General features: G+C 35.3%; 1 protein-coding gene across 3 annotated transcripts in view; it reads right to left on the bottom strand.

Moving 5' to 3' along the window:
- Positions 1-1,821: 1,821 nt before the first annotated feature.
- The window catches only part of LOC106875833 (TBC1 domain family member 13), a 95,061-nt gene continuing 79,356 nt past the window's right edge, over positions 1,822-17,526 (bottom strand). For all 3 annotated transcript variants that reach the window (XM_014924119.3, XM_089360397.1, XM_014924118.3), the window contains exons 14-15: positions 5,286-5,386; positions 1,822-4,769 (exon numbers count right to left, since the gene is read on the bottom strand). In XM_014924119.3, coding sequence (XP_014779605.1) covers positions 5,315-5,386 — 72 coding nt within the window. In that variant the 3' untranslated portion in view covers positions 1,822-4,769; positions 5,286-5,314. The remainder of the gene's footprint in view (positions 4,770-5,285; positions 5,387-17,526) is intronic.

Genomic DNA, 17,526 nt, shown 5'->3' with positions numbered 1-17,526 from the left:
GAACAGACAGAGATTGGAAGATCTAATATTTATGTGTATGTAAATTAATAACTGAGATAATGCAGACTTAGATAATTAGAATGGATGTTTATAAGCACTAATTTTGTGATAAGCATACTTCTTAGTTGAAATCTAAACAGAGTCAGACATCCATAAAATAAGAATCAGCAGTTCAGAAGTCCCATCGGATGAAAATACAGTTCTTGGGTTATTGTGGTAAAAAGGGAACCAGAATTAAAGCTAGTTAAAAAAGGAAAGTTTGAGTATTTCTGACAAATAGTTGCCCGAAAAAGAGAGAAAACAATAAAACAGGAAACAACAATTTCTTTGATTTCAAAATAACACCAATGTTTACAGGAAACAGCGGGCACAACTAACTGAATGGATCCCACTGTATTAATGGTACTTTTTTTAGTGATAATAGGGAGATGAAAAACAGAATATAAAAGTCATAGGATGTAATGTAGAAAACATAATTGCTTCAAATTTTGGTACCAGATCACATGATAATAATAATGGTTTCAAATTTTGTCACAAGTGCAGTGATTTTGGGGGAGGGGATGAGTCAATTACATCAACCCCGGTGTTCAACTGGTACTTATTTTATCGACCCCCCAAAAGGATGAAAGGTAAAGTCAACCTAGGCAGAATTTGAACTCAGAAAATAAAGAAAGATGAAATGCCACTAAATATTTTGCTTGGAGTGCCGACGATTCTGCCAGCTCGCTGCATTATTATTATTATTATTATTATTAGTAGTAGTAGTAGTAGTAGTAACAATAATAATGGTTTCAAATTTTGCCATAAGGGCAGCAATTTTGGGGGAGGGGATGAGTCGATTACAACAACCTCAGTGTTCAACTGGTACTTATCAACCCTGAAAGGACTAAAGGCAAAGTCGACCTCAGCAGAATTTGGACTTAGAACATAGTGATGGGTGAAATACTGCTAAGTATTTTGTCTAGTGCGCTAACGATTCTGCCAGCTCACTGCTTTAATAACAATAATAATGATAATAATAATAATAATAATAATAATAATAATAATGATTTCAAATTCAGGCACATGGCAAGTTATTTTAAGGGGAGGGAATTGTTGATAACACCAATCCTAGTACTTCACTGGTACTTTATTTCATCAACTCCAAAAGAGTGGAAGGTAAACATGACCTCAGCAGGGTTTTAACTCAGAATGTAAAAAACCAGAAGAAATGCTGCTAAACATTTTGTCCAGCACAATAATAATAATAATAATAATAATAATAATAATAATAATAATAACAACAGTAATGATTTCTTACATAGGCACAAAGCAAGAAATTTTGGTGGGAAAGAAGAGTCAAGTATATTAATCCCAACACTTGACTAGCACTATTTTATCAACTTTAGAAGAGTGGAATGCAAAAATAGCCCTTGGTAAGATTTGAACTCAGAATGCAAAGGGCCAGAACTAAATACTGTCGGATGTTCTAATGATTCTGCCAAGATTTTCTACATTGGCACAATAGAAGGAACAGCCAATTCATGATATAAACAGTATTACTACTTCTATGGTTATAACAATTTCTTCTGAGTAGGTACAAAGACAGAGTTTTTTTTTTTTTATGGAACCAATCTTTGCACATTAATTTTATTTATGTTATCAATTCCTACAGAAATGAAAGCAAAAATCACTCCAAGTGCTATTTGAGTTCAGAAGTATCCAATGTCAGTGTGAAATCATTATAACATTGTAGTCTGAATCCAAAAGTGGCCCAAGTTCAAATGCTGGCAATACTTATCATAAAAGTAAAAGGATTGATATCTAAGGGAAAGGTAATTCTTTTTATTTTTTTATTTATTCATTTTATCAAAGGGTAAATCAGAGGAGTAAGCACAGTACCTGTAATGCATCCAACAGCCCTGAGACAGGTGAGAAGGGAAGTCTTTATCCTTGGTTCAGAGAATTGACATCATTTAGTTTGCAATACTAGGTTATGTCTTTTTTGACAGCATTATATTTATATGTAGTGAGCCAAACAGAAATGAACTTTGGCTCAAAATCATGTTAAAGATTTGATTAACCAAGAATTTAATGTTACACCATAGCTGCCATTCCAATAATGATAATTTCATAAACAAAATTATAAGAGAAAGGAAATAGAAACTTGTGATATAATGAGGGATCCTCTATGTGATCACTTAATCTGCTAGATATAGCAACCAAATCTCTTTCTAATCATATTCTATTGTCTTAAAATGGAAAGGACATTTTGAATATCAGAATCATAGATACATACATAATTTTCCCCTCCCAATGATCATGGCTGGAATGCTTTTGATCATAAGTTTGTTCTATTAGGACTGACCCAGTGTGAAACAACAACAACAAAACAAAATGAAATAAATTAACCATGGTTAATTTCTTGAAGACCTTACACTGTATAGCATCAATTAATAAGGTAATTATTTCTGTTAACTTCAGTACAAGGCAAACATTTACAGGGAAGAGGTATGACATATTGAATCAACTTGTAATCATTTTATCATGAAAGACAAAATCCGCTTCAGCAGAGATTGAACTCAGTTTAAAACTAGATATTTTCTAGTGCTCAAGAGCATTTTCCACCCCCACTACTCTTAGGTAGACAGTTCGTAATTCTAATTATTTTACATCGGCATAAAGATCTCAAATTTACCAGGTGAAAGGAAGTGAGTTGTGATGTGCATGATGTTTTCATGAGTATGAGTAATACAAGTGGTTGTAATTTAGAATCAAAGCTATATTCACTTTTGATTTATAAAGCATTTACCATTGTTCTACTGTTTCTACATGATGTATGAAGCTTGTTGTTCAAGGGAGATAGAGTTGTATAGTCTAGATACAGTCTATCATTGCATTCCAAAATACAACTTACAAGGTGGTTGTGGCAGTGGTTCCAGTAAACACTGTACTGTTGACATACCACAAAAACATACCAAAGTTCCTTCTCTCTTTGTTATTGCCTATGGTAGGAATTTTCTTTTAATTGCTTCCCTACAGGAGGAATGGCAGTGCCATGACTCTTTTCAGAGTTCCTGTGACAAATGGGAAGTTATCTTCAGACCAGAGACCTGATCGAAATGATTACAACAGAGTGTAACTGAAAAAGCACCCAAGGGCCAGGAGGTGGTGTTAAACTGGGAACTGAACTCAGCTAACACTGCAAGTTAACAGAACACTTGTCAGTTATATTATGACCCTACTGCTCACAGCAGTGAGATGTACTTACAAGGGGTACATTTGAATTGAATATTGACTTGTGTGTGAGCCATAAACACAGTACAGTAGCTTATGACACTTTGGCCAGTAGACCAATAGCTGATATATCTAGCCAGCATCAACTATGACTTAGTATATCAGTATAAACATTTTCACTGAATTACAAATTTGACTTGCTAAAGAAAGGTTGATATATCAACAATCACTGTAAAACAAATAACAGTGGTATAAAATCTACACCTGTAAGCATACTCACACCAAACATGGACTCTCCAGAATATTTTAGTGCTTAGATAATAACAGTTACCACTTTTTTTGTCATTAGGGGAATCTGCAATACTAACATAAATCCACAATTGAAAGTAGAGATTCACGTAGGCTCTTTTCAGTTTCTTTTCAAAACCAATAGCACTATAGCCATATTTTAGCAATCAAAATCAGGTTTTGGGATAGTCTAGAAAAAGAAATCATTATTTAGTGCTGTTTGTTATTCATTTATTTTTTAAAAGGGAGTTAAAACATTTGATAATTTCAGTCAAACTAAATTAGAGTAATGAATTATTTGATGAAATAATTAAAATATCATCTAGGGCTAAATCGAAATTAAAAAAACAAAAAAAAACATAAAACAAAGAATTGAATACTTTCTCATGATGATAATTTCTTCCCCAGCTACTTTACTGTAATAACTGTGTGGCCCATTAGTGATAATGAAGTGAATTTCTTAATGAAAAATTTGGATCAATCCAAATTCAATTGAAAATTCATCAAAGAGTATAAATAGAGAGTTTAAATAAACTGTAAACGGCTACTTCTTGATGTTTTAGAGACTTAAACATTGCTTTACTCACAACTGAACTTGAAATTATCAATTCTTGTAATCAGTTCTTATGGAATCACAGACTACTCACCAACACATTTAGAGATGTTCTTTCAAAATAGAAAATAAATCAGAATTTAGTATTTATTTTCGTCAGCAAAACAAAATATTCCTGAAGCCGTACACTTCAGAAACTCATTCCCAATCTCAATTTTTTTCATGCAGTTGCTATAGTGCATGTGTAAAGGGATGTGTATAAAAATGAGAAGGCAGGGAAGGAGAACAAGCCTCATCTTTAAATATAGTGTTAGCATTTAAATAGTGGTGGTAGTAGTAGTAGTAGTAGTATTAGTAGTTGTGTTACAAGTACTGATGCAGTTTTTGGATGAACAAGCAATAGTTAGTTAGTAAGTTTGGTTTCATTATCATGGCTGAACAAAATGAGCTGAGTATTTTAACCATGACAAAATTGAACAAACTGGCTTTGTATGTAGACAGGTATAAACAACAGTGAAAAGAGGAGAGCATGTAAAATTGCACACTAAAGCCATAGTTGTGTGGAAATGTAGCAGTGTAAATTTGATGTGGCTAGAAAGAATATTAGCAGAGCCATGCTTTAGTTGTAGTTGGTGCCAAGTCAGAACAGAGAGTGACATGGGATTAATTCTGCCACACACCCCGAACTTTACACAGTAACAATAACAGGAGTCTGAAAGTAAACAAAAAAAAAAATTATTTAAATATCAATGGAAACAATCTCAAAAAATATTTTCGTTAGATATTGCTAAGTAATCTCAATCATCAAAACTACAAAAAAGAAAAAAAAAAGATTGTTGTGTCCTTGAGCAAGACATTTTATTTCATGTTGCTCCAGTTCAGTTGGCTGGCAAAAATAAGTAGTACTTGTATTTCAAAGGACCAGCCTTATAACAGTGAATCTCCCTGAGCACTACATTAAAGGTACACATGTCTGTGGAGTGCACAGCCACTCACACGTTAATTTCAGGATCATGGTATTCCATTGATCAGATCAACTGGAACACTCGTCATCATAACCAACAGAGTGCCACTCCCATATATATATGTGTATATATGTGTGTGTGTATATATGTATTTTACAGAAAGGTAATATTTATCCCCACTTAAAATCCCAGTATTAATGCTGCCCTTGTCACTCACATATATTTCATACAGACTTTGTTAGTCCGAAATAAACGGTACTTACCCAAATAGAAACAGTCCCACTGATATCTACTACCTGTATCCATCCAGCTCACATGCTTTAGCAATAATAGTTGGTACATCAACTTTAGTGTAGGGGAAATTCTGCAAAAACAGAACAAGGTTATATTAGTAATTACATCTTAATACCGAAATTACATCTGAATACTGAAAGATTGAAAACATCAGTAGATGACCATAAAAAAGAGAAATCAGCAAATTTATATTTATGTATACATTAATTGCTGTAGGGAAACTGTATTTTGTTATGTAACTATAACAAACATAAACTTCATTAAATTTTTTAAAAAAAACAGGAAATTCTTTTTAGTAATTTTTAAAGAAGTGGTTAAATTCTTGCTTCCACCCAGAATGACCTATGCACTAATGAAATCAAGCAAATGAGGGAGTTCATATGGATGCTTGACCTGCTAGAAATAATAGCTAAATGTCTCTTAAATAATATCCTCAGGGAGAAATACAATAGATAATGTAGACTTTATATACCATCATATCTGAAAAAGCAAAAAAAGGAAGACTTGATGGTCAAGGTTGGATCAACTTTAATCATAGGTTTAAAGAGATTGACTTAGGGTTAAACAGCAGCAAGGTGTAAGTAATATAAACCTCAGTAAACGATATTGTCAAGAACCCCACAATCTACAAGCACCCTTACTTTTTCAAATTACATCTGGGATTTCCCGTCCCTTGTCAACAGAGCCTATGTTATCTTTGCGCACAGATAATATCAACCCTTTAACATTTAAACTGACCGTATCTGGCTCAAATATTCTACCTGTCAAGATCTGGCCCCTCACCTACCCTATAATGTCATTCTAAAAATATACAAACACATCATTGAAATCTCAAACACAGCTACAAAATAATACATGATTAGTTCAAAACAATGTGAATAGATAAAGCACATGGCTCAATGGTAAGAGCATCAGGTTCAAAATCATGAAGTTTGATTCCCAGATCAGGTTGTGTTCTTGAGCAAGACACTTTATTTCACATTGCCCCTGTTCACTCAGCTGTAGAAATGAGTTGTAATGCCACTGGTACCAAGCTGTATTGGCTTTTGCATTTCCCTTGGATAAGGGGAGGCTGGTATGAATGGGTGACTGCTGGTCTTCCATAAACAACCTTTCCTGGATTTGTGCCTCGGAGAGGAACTTTCAAGGTGCAATCTGACTGAAGAGGGTATTTACCCTTCAGGTTTTTTTTTAAAAAATTTTTTTTTTACATTTGAGAAAGTAATCTGAAAGATAATGGTGGGTGCAAAAACACCTTGACTCTTATTGATTCATTTAGGCTATAACATTCGCTCTAGCTTCTCATATAGCATCAAATAAAGAAATATATTATAATAAATATTCTGTACAATCTTCATAGCAAAATAATTCTGAGTGCATTCTTTAGTTCTTTTACTTTAGCCATGCTGGGATGTCACCTTCAAGAATACAGTTATATCAACACTCTACAACACTATGCACAAGTAGTTTACCAAACACTCTATGGATTCTGCCACCACTACCCATAACAAAATATTTAAATGGATTTTATTGTTTTAAGTTTAGTTTTCATTTCCATTGTGAAATGCTTCTGTCTGTATAGTATTTGTGTCTCATAACATAATGAAAGAGGTAAATTTGAGACATGACTGTTACTAGTTAAAAACTGTGGTACTCCAGAAAAAAGAATTAATGTAAGCATGTATGCATGCATGCATATATGCACAGCTGCACAAAAATAGACTGGCAAACCAAAAAGAAAGAAGCTGTGATCATAATAGTCTAATGAACAGGAGACTATAAGAACTTATACAAGCTGACAACTGTATTGGAAAAGATATAGTTTTGTTGTCTCTCTTCATATACATAGTGAATAGACAATGATATAATTATACAGTGTCTGATAATAACAGACACTATTTAAGACCAGGTTAGAATTTTATAGGCTAGAAAAATTTAGACTAAGACTATACTAGTTAAACCATTCAACAATAGCTATAGTAGCTATTTCTCAATACAATTCACAAGTTATTTAACACATCCAGATAACTAGCTTCAATGATGCCACCACCAATGAACAGAAGAGGCAGCCTGTAGGAATCCTGATTAGTTACTTCTATTTCAGTTGATCCCTAAAACTGTACGATAGCATCAATATCCAGTTTCTGACGACCGTTAGCTGTTAGCTCGTTATCTGTGTTAATTAAGCCGTTGTGACAAGATATTACTTACATAATGACAGACTTGGTACAATGGCCTATTACTAGTGTTATAACATTGTTTGAAGTTATAATCTAATTTGTGGCAAACTCTAGTGCTAGCCTGTTATTTTCATAGCAATGCCGAGTGACACCTTTAGGGAGACACAAGGCAGCTCTTACACTCTCTCCTCCCACTCCTACAGTCACTCATTTGTGTCTAATTTCCTGTTAATGATAGGTGCTTGCATGCTAGCTTGCTCTGCACAAAGACTGGCTATAAAGGGTCTGGGGGTGGCAAGGAGCATTTTATGTTCTTAAGCAGTTGCAAATAATTGAAGTTCTCTAATTCATCATTAAAGAGAAGACTCGAGGAGCGAGGGAGGGAGAAATGAAAGTAAGGACAGCAGATAGAAGAGAGAGAGGAATAGATAGATGAAGGAGAGAGAAGGGGTGGGGTGGAGAGAGAGAGAGAGAAAGAGCGGGATGACAAGAGAGAGAGAGAGAGAGAGAGAGAAAGAGCGGGATGACAAGAGAGAGAGAGAAAGAGCGGGATGACAAGAGAGAGAGAGAGAGAGAGAATGAGAAGGGTGACGAGAGAGAAAAGCAAAAAGAGCAAGCAAAGACGAGAAAAAAGATGAAGTAATAAAAAGAAGGGAGATAAAAATAGTTGAAAAAAAAATAATGAAGTTGACATCAAGAGAGTGATATTGAAATGTTGTGAGAGAGAAGAGAGGAAAATATAATTACAGGAGAGAGAGAAAGGCTAAGAGTGGAAATAAGAATGATGGACAAGAATCTGGAAGGGAAAAAAATACTCCCATGTGGCAACCAATGGCTTTTTAAATACAAAGACAACCATCCTCCACTCCACCCCTCTTAATTAGCTGCAACTCTCCACCCACCCCCCTCATCTAAGTAGGCTTTCACTCTTGTATTATTTACACTTACAGAAAAATGACCACTCTGGTCATTCACCTAGTTTCTTGGTCACTTCATAAACACACGTTTGTTCAAAGTCAATGTCAAACCTTACTGCTTTTCACATCTCCAACGTTGAAATGAAGTGATTTTGCATAGTAAAATGTTATTCAACACATTTATTTTACTTTCTCACGTAGTTCCCATTGGACAAGGGTTTTCTACTATAGCCTCAGGCCAACCAAAGCTTTGTGAGTGGATTTGATAGACTGAAACTGAAAGAAGCCCATCATATATATATATATATATATATATATATATATATATATATATATATATATATTTGTGTGTGTGTGTGTCTGTGTTTGTCCATCCCCCACCATCGTTTGACAACCAATGCTGGTGTGTTTATGTCCCCATAGCTTAGCGATTCGGTGAAAGAGACCGATAGATTAATTACTAGGTTTACAAAGAACAAGTCCTTGCGTCGATCTGTTCGACTAAAGGGGGGTGCTCCAGCATGGTCAAATGACTGAAATAAGTAAAAGAATAAAAGAATATATATAAGTATGTGTGTAGCTTTGTCTGTCATCATCATCATTCAATGTTTGTTTTTTTTTTACAAGTGTTTTCCCAGAAACGAATTGACTCATTTATCAAGGCATTACTGTATATTGTTAAATTTAACTATATGTTCTGATGTTCTGACCATTTCATCACATCCTTTCTTGTTTTGAACTTTACATTAACATCATCATCATCATCGTTTAACGTCCGCTTTCCATGCTAGCATGGGTTGGACGATTTGACTGAGGAGTGGTGAAACCAGATGGCAACACCAGGCTCCAATCTGATTTGGCAGAGTTTCTACAGCTGGATGCCCTTCCTAACGCCAACCACTCTGAGAGTGTAGTGGTGTTTTTACGTGCCACCCACACAAAGGCCAGTCAGGCGGTACTGGCAGGTGGAGGCATGGCTGTGTAGTAAGAAGTTTGCTTCTCAGCTCCTGATCTTGGGTCCAGGCTAACCAAAGCTTTGTGAGTGGATTTGATAAAAGATATTAGGAATCACACTTGAAAGTATAATGTGTCAATGCTGGGGTACTGATATCCAATTTTGGCACAAGGCCAGCAATTTCGGGTGAGGGGGAGTCAAATACATTGACCCCAGTATTCAATCGGTACTTATTTTATTGACCCCAAAAGATTGAAAGACAAAGTTGACCATGGTGGAATTTGAACTTAAAACGTAAAGACTGACAAAATGCCACTAAGCATTTCTCCTGCTGTGCTAATGATTCTGGCAGCTTGCCACCTTCCTTTAGATAGAAATATTAGCAAATGATTTTTTTTCTTTTCATGTCTACCTCGTGTATTCCTGCTTTAGAATGGGTACATTGCATCCTTACATATTGTGTCAATAGTGAAAAGTGAATGTAAAATGCTGATAATGATAATGAAGATTTTTTATCTCTAAAAAACCAGGTAAATAGTAAGAAAATTGTTTTTTCACAATACAAGGGAAAATGAAATCACTTGTTGGGAAAAATTTGGAGTAAATTTTTTTAAATTCACCAATGTTTGATTATTGGGTTTCCAATAGTAAGTTCCTTAAAGAGAAACTTTATAGAAATATACAAGATATCTCATAGCTTTGCTTTATTTTGAATTAAATGCGGTTAAGAAGTTTGCTTTCTGACCATGTAGTTTAAGGGTTAGCCCCAATGTGTCTTCTACTATATACCTGGGCCAAGCTATGTATGTATGCCTCTTCTATTTTTTAATCATTATAAATCTTCCTCTGAGGAGGGAGCTGGTTTCCAACAAAGATACAAGGCTCCGTCTTTGGGATGTAGTTAACACAGACAGATTCACATTTGGAACTTGAGAAAAGTCTTGCATATTTTTACTGTTCCACTCACAGATTACACTTGTACAAATTAGCCAGTCGATTTCTCTTTCTGAAAATCCCAGTTTATCCAGATTCTCATGCATGCACGTATGTATGTAGGTATGTATGTATGTATGTATGTATGTATGTACATACATGTATTTTTGTGTGTATGTATTCTTGACTTGATATCATCTGATGGTTGTAAAAGAGTATCACTGTCACTTAAGTAATGTCATTTGTTTCGAAAATCCTGTGGGAAACATGTTTGACCATGAGGAAATATTGCCTGACTTGAAAACAGGTGAGGAATGGCAAGAAATTCAGTCTAACCATGCAAGCATGGAAAACTAAGCATTATTATTATTATTATTATTATTATTATTATTATGATGATGATGATGATGATAATGAAATTAATGAAATTAATGAAATTAAGCTGAGGTTTTTTTCTTCTAGATTTGAGCTTAAACTATAGATTTTTGAATGGCAAAGTTAAATATATTCATATATAAAATTCATTCAGTATATCACTGCAAGGCATTGTCCAATGTTTCTAATTTTAATAATGGTTTCTGAAGAGTGTAACAATATTTAGAGGCAACAAAACTGAAAGTTACAGAGAACTAATACAGGTAAGAACAAAATAAAAAAAAAATAGAAAAAGAAAAAAACAAGGAAATAAGAAATAAAATGACAAGTCACAGATGGGAAGAAAACTGTAGAGAATGAGAGTAAATCTAATAAGAAACTGTTGAGTTGAAAGTAAAAACAGTAGAAGAGGAGAGAGAAAGAGAGAAAAGGAGAGGAGAAAAAGATAAAAAAATCAAAAGGAAAGAAATGAGACTGAAGGGAGGAAAGAGGAGAGACAGGTAGTGGAGGTGGGTGATCACAAGAATTGACTATTCATACCAGAAAATAAATGAAAAATATTTAGATAGTGTAAATTTTTAGTTCATGACCTGAAGACAAAAGGTCTTTCCCCTGTAGATGTTGCCCATCAGTAGTAAATTGGCTGTGTCCATAAGTTGGTGTCACTCAATTAGAATACTCTGGCTGCTGTTCTGACAAACAACACTGTACAATGCCATTTCCTTTCCTTTTTAATATTCAACCCTCTGTCTCTGCATCTTTCTATCTCTCTTTTTATCTGCATCCCTCTCTCTCTCTCTCTCGTTTTAAACAGAAACATTAACAGTTCAAAGAATACAGGACTCCCAACACCAACAAGAGCCGTGAGGTATCTTAATCTCGTTCATTCTGCTATGGAAATGGAATCAACATTGAATATAATCAAAAGGCACCTTTGTGTACAAGACAAACAGTAGTTGAAGCAAAAACAAGCATGATCAAGAAAAGGATGTATACAGCCAGTCTTAAAATGGTTTACCCTTTGCCTCCACCCCAACCAACTCTCTCATTCGTATTCTAACAAACCTTCCGTCAATTTGAATATCAGTCCTGTTCCTTGTCCACCTAGCCATGTTATTTAGGAGCTGGCACACAGTATAGCATCTGCTCACTTCTTCACAGCCCAACCACTCCACCTCACTTCACCAAACCACCTACACTATGAAGCTAAACTTTCTCTCTCAACTCCATTTACCAAATGAGAATTAATGTTGCCTCAACCACTTAGAGAAATCAGATTTGGTAAATTGTATTACAAATAAGACAGTAAAGGGTTTGTGTCCTCCACCTTTCCCCTGATATTAACATTAGCACAATCACTGTTGGTGCAATGTTTGCTTGCAGTAATTATATTCAAGACCACCTGATGGCATATACAATTTGTGCTAACTTCATAAGCTCTGCTGTTTCACATCTAGTCTCATCTCTCATGGCAACAGTTAATGTAATTTGCTACATGCATTAGCATTAGGAGAAATGTGCAACTGCCAATAAAGCAAAACTTAAATAGGGAAATTATGCATGCAAAATGCAGATGGGAACAAGCTGGAGATGTGAAAGCAGCAGTAGTGATGCCAGACACAAATAATGAGTTGGCAAATTTAATAGAAATTTTAACTACAGTTGTAGATTTTAATGAACATGTAAGATATATAAAGCAGAAGAAATCAAACCAAAAGCAATACAAGGGCAAAACTTTATAAACAGAAATTTTTCTCATATTCAGAGTCAAATTTATAAGAGAAAGGAAAATGATGTAATACTTTAAACTTCTTTAAAAGAGTAGAAAGGAAGCAAAAAAAGAAAAAAAATGGGATCACCACCACCAGCACCTCCATCCTCCTCCTCCTCATCATCATCATCGTCATTATTATCATCATTTACTGTCCATTCTCCATGCTAGCATGAGTTAGACAGCTTAACAGGATCCAATGAGTCAAAGAACTGCATTGTGCTCCAATGTCTGTTTTGGCATAATTACTTTGAATGGATGCCCTTCCTAACACCAACCACTTTACAAAATGTACTGAAACTTTTTTAGTGGCATCACCATTAGTAAGGTCACCTTGCAACTTGCAAAAATAAAGGGCCTAAAGGGGCTTCTATCATTGAAAAAAAAATAGGAGAGAGAGAGAGAGAGAGAGAGAGAGAGAGAGAGAGAGAGAGAGCATGTGTGTGTGTGTGTGTGTGTGTGTGTGTGTGTGTGTGTGTGAGGATTTTAGACAACATAATGAAAAGAAGGTGAAGTATGAAAGGAGTAGATTTATAATTGTGAGAGATAGTAGAGAAGGTAATAGAGCAGCCACTACTGGGGGAGGAACTATAGAATGAATGGGGATAGGGAAGGGATTAGGAAGGGATTAGTGTCAGAGGTTAGTGAGAAAAGAAGGGATAGAATAGTAAGGATGATGAGGTAGATTGTGTAGAGGTGGAGGGGCCCAGCACTATCCCACATTATAAGGGTGGATGGTGTGGAGAGAGGCATAACATGAAAGGGAGAAAATAGATGTGGGTGAAGAGGTGTGGAAGGTGTGGGTGGAAGACCAGAGAGGATGAGAGGGTGTTGAAAGTAACAGAGACCCTTTAATGATTATTTAGTATCCAGTTTGTTCTTTTTTTCTTTTCTTTTTCCAACCAATTTAAATTGGGAAATAAAACATGCTCACAAATTTAAATTGATGGGTTGGTCAAAGCATTTACAAATGGAATGCCAAGACCAACTAATTCTTCTTTTAAGTGGATTTAAGACTACATTATTTAACATGTCCGTTCTTTTTTCAAGATGAGGGAGATATCACTGCTATTTTTAGCAGCACAACTTACTATGTAGAAGCTACCTCAAATGATAATCAATTTAACCCTTCAGCATTCAGATTACTCTGTCAAATGTTATGCTTATTTATCCATATTGTTTTGAATTAATCCTGTATTATTTCGTAGCTTCAAGATTTAAATGTAATTGTTTATTTTTAGAATGACTTTGTAGGGTAGGTATGAGAGGCTGGATTTGGCCAGTTTGAACATAAAACAGGTAGAATATTTAGGTTGGATATGGCAGTTTAAATACTAAAGGATTAAATTGTTATTTTCCAGTCGGTGAAACCAATATTCTTGTCACATCAACAGAAGAGTTTTAACAGGAATTTCTCTCAAACAGCTAGATAAAGCAGCTAAGTGTCTCTCAAAAGCATCTTTTTAACTCTTATTAACATCTTATGTTTGAATAAAAGAAGGGATACTGACAACTGGAATAATATGACCATCTCAACATTTAGTTTTTAGGAAAAACCAGGACTAAATACCAAATGTGTCTTTTTCTTTTTCAGAGTGAAAGGATGTGATAAGAAAAAGATATCTCTGCTATTTTTAGCAGGTCACGTTACCATATAGAGGCATCAGGAAATAAGTCTCATCTATATCTAGAAGTAATGTAATATAAATACATTTTAAGCTCCAAAGGACTAAAAGCCAGTATTGATCTCCAGTTTCATAGTATTAAGTGGATATCTGATAAATGTTCCTCTTACTCAGGCATTGGTTGATCACAGATGATTTGGTGACAGCTCAATCATCTGCGGTGATGTAGAATAAAATGTTTTTCTCTACAACAATGAAACATTTATATCAAATTTGAATTCCCAATTTATCAGCAGTTATTTTGATACCTTATCCACACAGATATTTCAACCCTGCTGGTTTCTACAGCTGGATGCCCTTCCTAACGCCAACCAATTTAGAGAGAGCGCTGGGTGCTTTCATGTGGCACCACAAAGGCACTTTTTATGTGATGTCACACGGGCACTTTTTACATGGTGCTGCACAGGCATTTTTATGTGACAACTTTGTCCAACAACCAACGTTGTCAGTAAGGTTATGGGAAGTATTTATTACATTCTTTTTCAAAGAAACCAATAAAAGCTAATATTCTTTTTAAAGAATTATAACTAAAATGAAATATTTACTTAATGTTACATCAAAGAACAAATAAGGGATATTATCATTGTGAAATCACTATCATTTCTATGCTTGTTATTCTATTCTTGCACAAGTTAGACAGGTCTTCTACAAGTATAACATCCACTCACAGTCACTTGTCATTTGCGCTGTAAGCTTCAGCAGCCAGAGATCAGATTTCATTAGTTCTGTCAACACATCAAGTATCCCATGGACATGTATATCCTTAACACAAGTAATAGGTTGAATTAGAATGGTATAGTGTGACGACATGACCATATCTTTGAATTACAGATTAAGATTTAGAGAAAAAGGAAAGAGAGAAAAGAATCTACTCCACAACTCGACTTGTGCTTTATTGATGTCACAAGGGTGAAGGACAAAGTTGACCTAAATGGAATTTGAACTTGAAATACAGAGTTGCAATACATAATGCAAAGCGTTCTATCTGACATGCTGATAATTTGGTGCAATATACACAAGGGGGTGCTGAAAAGTTCCTGACCTTGGATAAAAGAAAATACAGGAGGATCAGTTAATTATGATTTTATTTAACATATTCCCCTCTCAGGTTCACACACTTACTACAGTGGTCCTTCAGTTTTTCTAAGTGCTGTAAAAGAACTCGGAAGTTTGGGCCTTCAACCAGGCCTTTTGCGACACCCTTAAAGTCAGGAACTTTTCAACACCACCTCATGTGTGTGTGTGTATATATATATATATATATATATATATATATATATATATATATATACATATACAAGAAGGTTAACAGGGAAACTAGCTTTTGTATGTGGAAGATGCACACATACAATAAACACTGATGATGTGCAGAAAATAGACTCCTTCAACTGCCAGTGGGGCAAGCTAGGGGTAGTAGATAGCTTCCGTTATTTAGGTAACCAAGTTAGTAGTGGAAGTGGATGCTCTGAGAGTGTAGTTGTGAGAATAAAATTAGGTTGGGCAAAGTTCAGAGGGCTCCTAACCCTGTTGGCAACAAAGGGCCTCTCTCTCAGAGTGAAAGGCAGATTGATTGATGCCTGTGTGCAAACAGTTATGCTGCATGGCAGTGAAACATGGGCTGTGACACCCAAGGATATGTGTAGGCTTTAAAGAAATGAAGCCAGTATGTTTCACTGTATGTGCAATGTCAGTGTGCATGTTCGACAGAGTGTAAGCATCTTGAGAGAAAAGTCAAGCATAAGAGGCATCAAATGTAGTGTGCAAGAAAGACAACTGCACTGGTATGGTTATGTGATGCATATGGAGTAGGACAGCTGTATAAAGAAGTGCCAATCTCTAACTGTGGAGGGAACCTGTGGCAGAGGTAGATCCAGGAAGACATGGGACGAGGTGGTGAAGCATGATCTTCGAACTTTGAGCCTCAGAGAGGTAATGACTGGTGACCGAGACTTTTGGCGATGTGCTGTGCTTTTGAGGACCTGTCAAACCAAATGAAATCATAGTCATAGTAACTGGCACCCGTGCTGGTGGCACATTAAGAACACCTTTTAAGCGTTGGGCCTCATGGAGGCAAAGTGGCTGAGTGCTTTTCGAGTGTTGGGCCTCACAGAGCCAATGACCGAGACCTTTGGCATTATGTCGTGCTTGAGAAGATGACCCACCAAGCTGAGCAAAATTGCAGTCATGGCAGTGTCACACAAATGGCACCCATGCCAGTGGGTTAAGGTTAGTACCCATTACACTCTCAGCACCCATTACACGCTTGGAGTGGTTGGCATTAGGAAGGGCATCCAGCCATAGAAAACCATGCCAAATCAGACTGGAGTGTGGTGCAGCCTTCCAGCATACCAGCCTGGTCAAATCATCCAACCCATGCCAGCATGAACAGCAGACATTAAATGATGATGATAATATATAGATGATTTCTGGAGATAGGAAAATAGGAGACATAGAGAGGGAGAGACAGAGAGAGGAGGGAAAGGTAAGAGAAGAAAAGAAGGCGATCAAGGATGGTGGGAGAGCAAAAGAGTGTGATATAGACAATCAGAAAGAAGTACACATAAGTAGGAGAGATCTGTAAGGACTATGATACTAATTTATTGAGTGTTCATGTTCACTGGTAAAATACTGTAACAGTTGAATGATGTTAGTTGGAGAAAATATTCGATTCAGGAAAATAAAGAGAGGCAAAAAACAAAAAAAAATATGCTTGGAAAGTCATAAAAAACAAGCAAGAGAAGTCACAAAGGAATTGCGAGAAACAAAAAAAAAAAAAATAGTAGAAGAAAATAAAGAATGGAAAAGAAAACAAAAAGAGGAACACTAAGCAATATATATATATACATATATATATATATATATATATATATATATATATATATATATATATATAACTACATCGTTACAATAAAAAGAACTGATTGATCTAAATGATATTTAGTAAACGAATGAGGAATAAAGATTAGTAGGGATGAAGAAGAAGATGATGATTATGATAATGATGATGAAAGTACATCCTTAATGAGTACAGCTAACTCTACTGTAGTTCCCAAAATGACGAACTAAGCTCACAGCTATTGATTTGTTTCCTTCAGTGCCTAAAAAAAATGGCAGTGAATATTGCTTCATTTTTTATACCAATCTCTCCAAAACCACCAACATTCCTGATTCAATGATAGAAAACATCTAAGGTGTTCATATATAAATTAAAACTTTCAGTCATAAATTTAGATGAGAAATTTTTAAAGTTTATATTACAAACAATACCTTTAATAATGATAAAATTATTTTATTAAATCCTTGAAAATTCTTGATTATTTTCAAAATTAATTCAAACAGATAGACAGTATATTTCATTACAGTAATCCCTTGCCATATTGCAGTTCACCTATCG

The sequence above is a fragment of the Octopus bimaculoides genome, chromosome 1 (assembly GCF_046866305.1).
Source record: "Octopus bimaculoides isolate indiv1 chromosome 1, ASM4686630v1, whole genome shotgun sequence".
Taxonomy (NCBI): Eukaryota; Metazoa; Mollusca; class Cephalopoda; order Octopoda; family Octopodidae; genus Octopus; species Octopus bimaculoides.
Note: the sequence above shows the minus strand (reverse complement) of the source record. Positions and strands in the feature narration are given on the sequence as shown.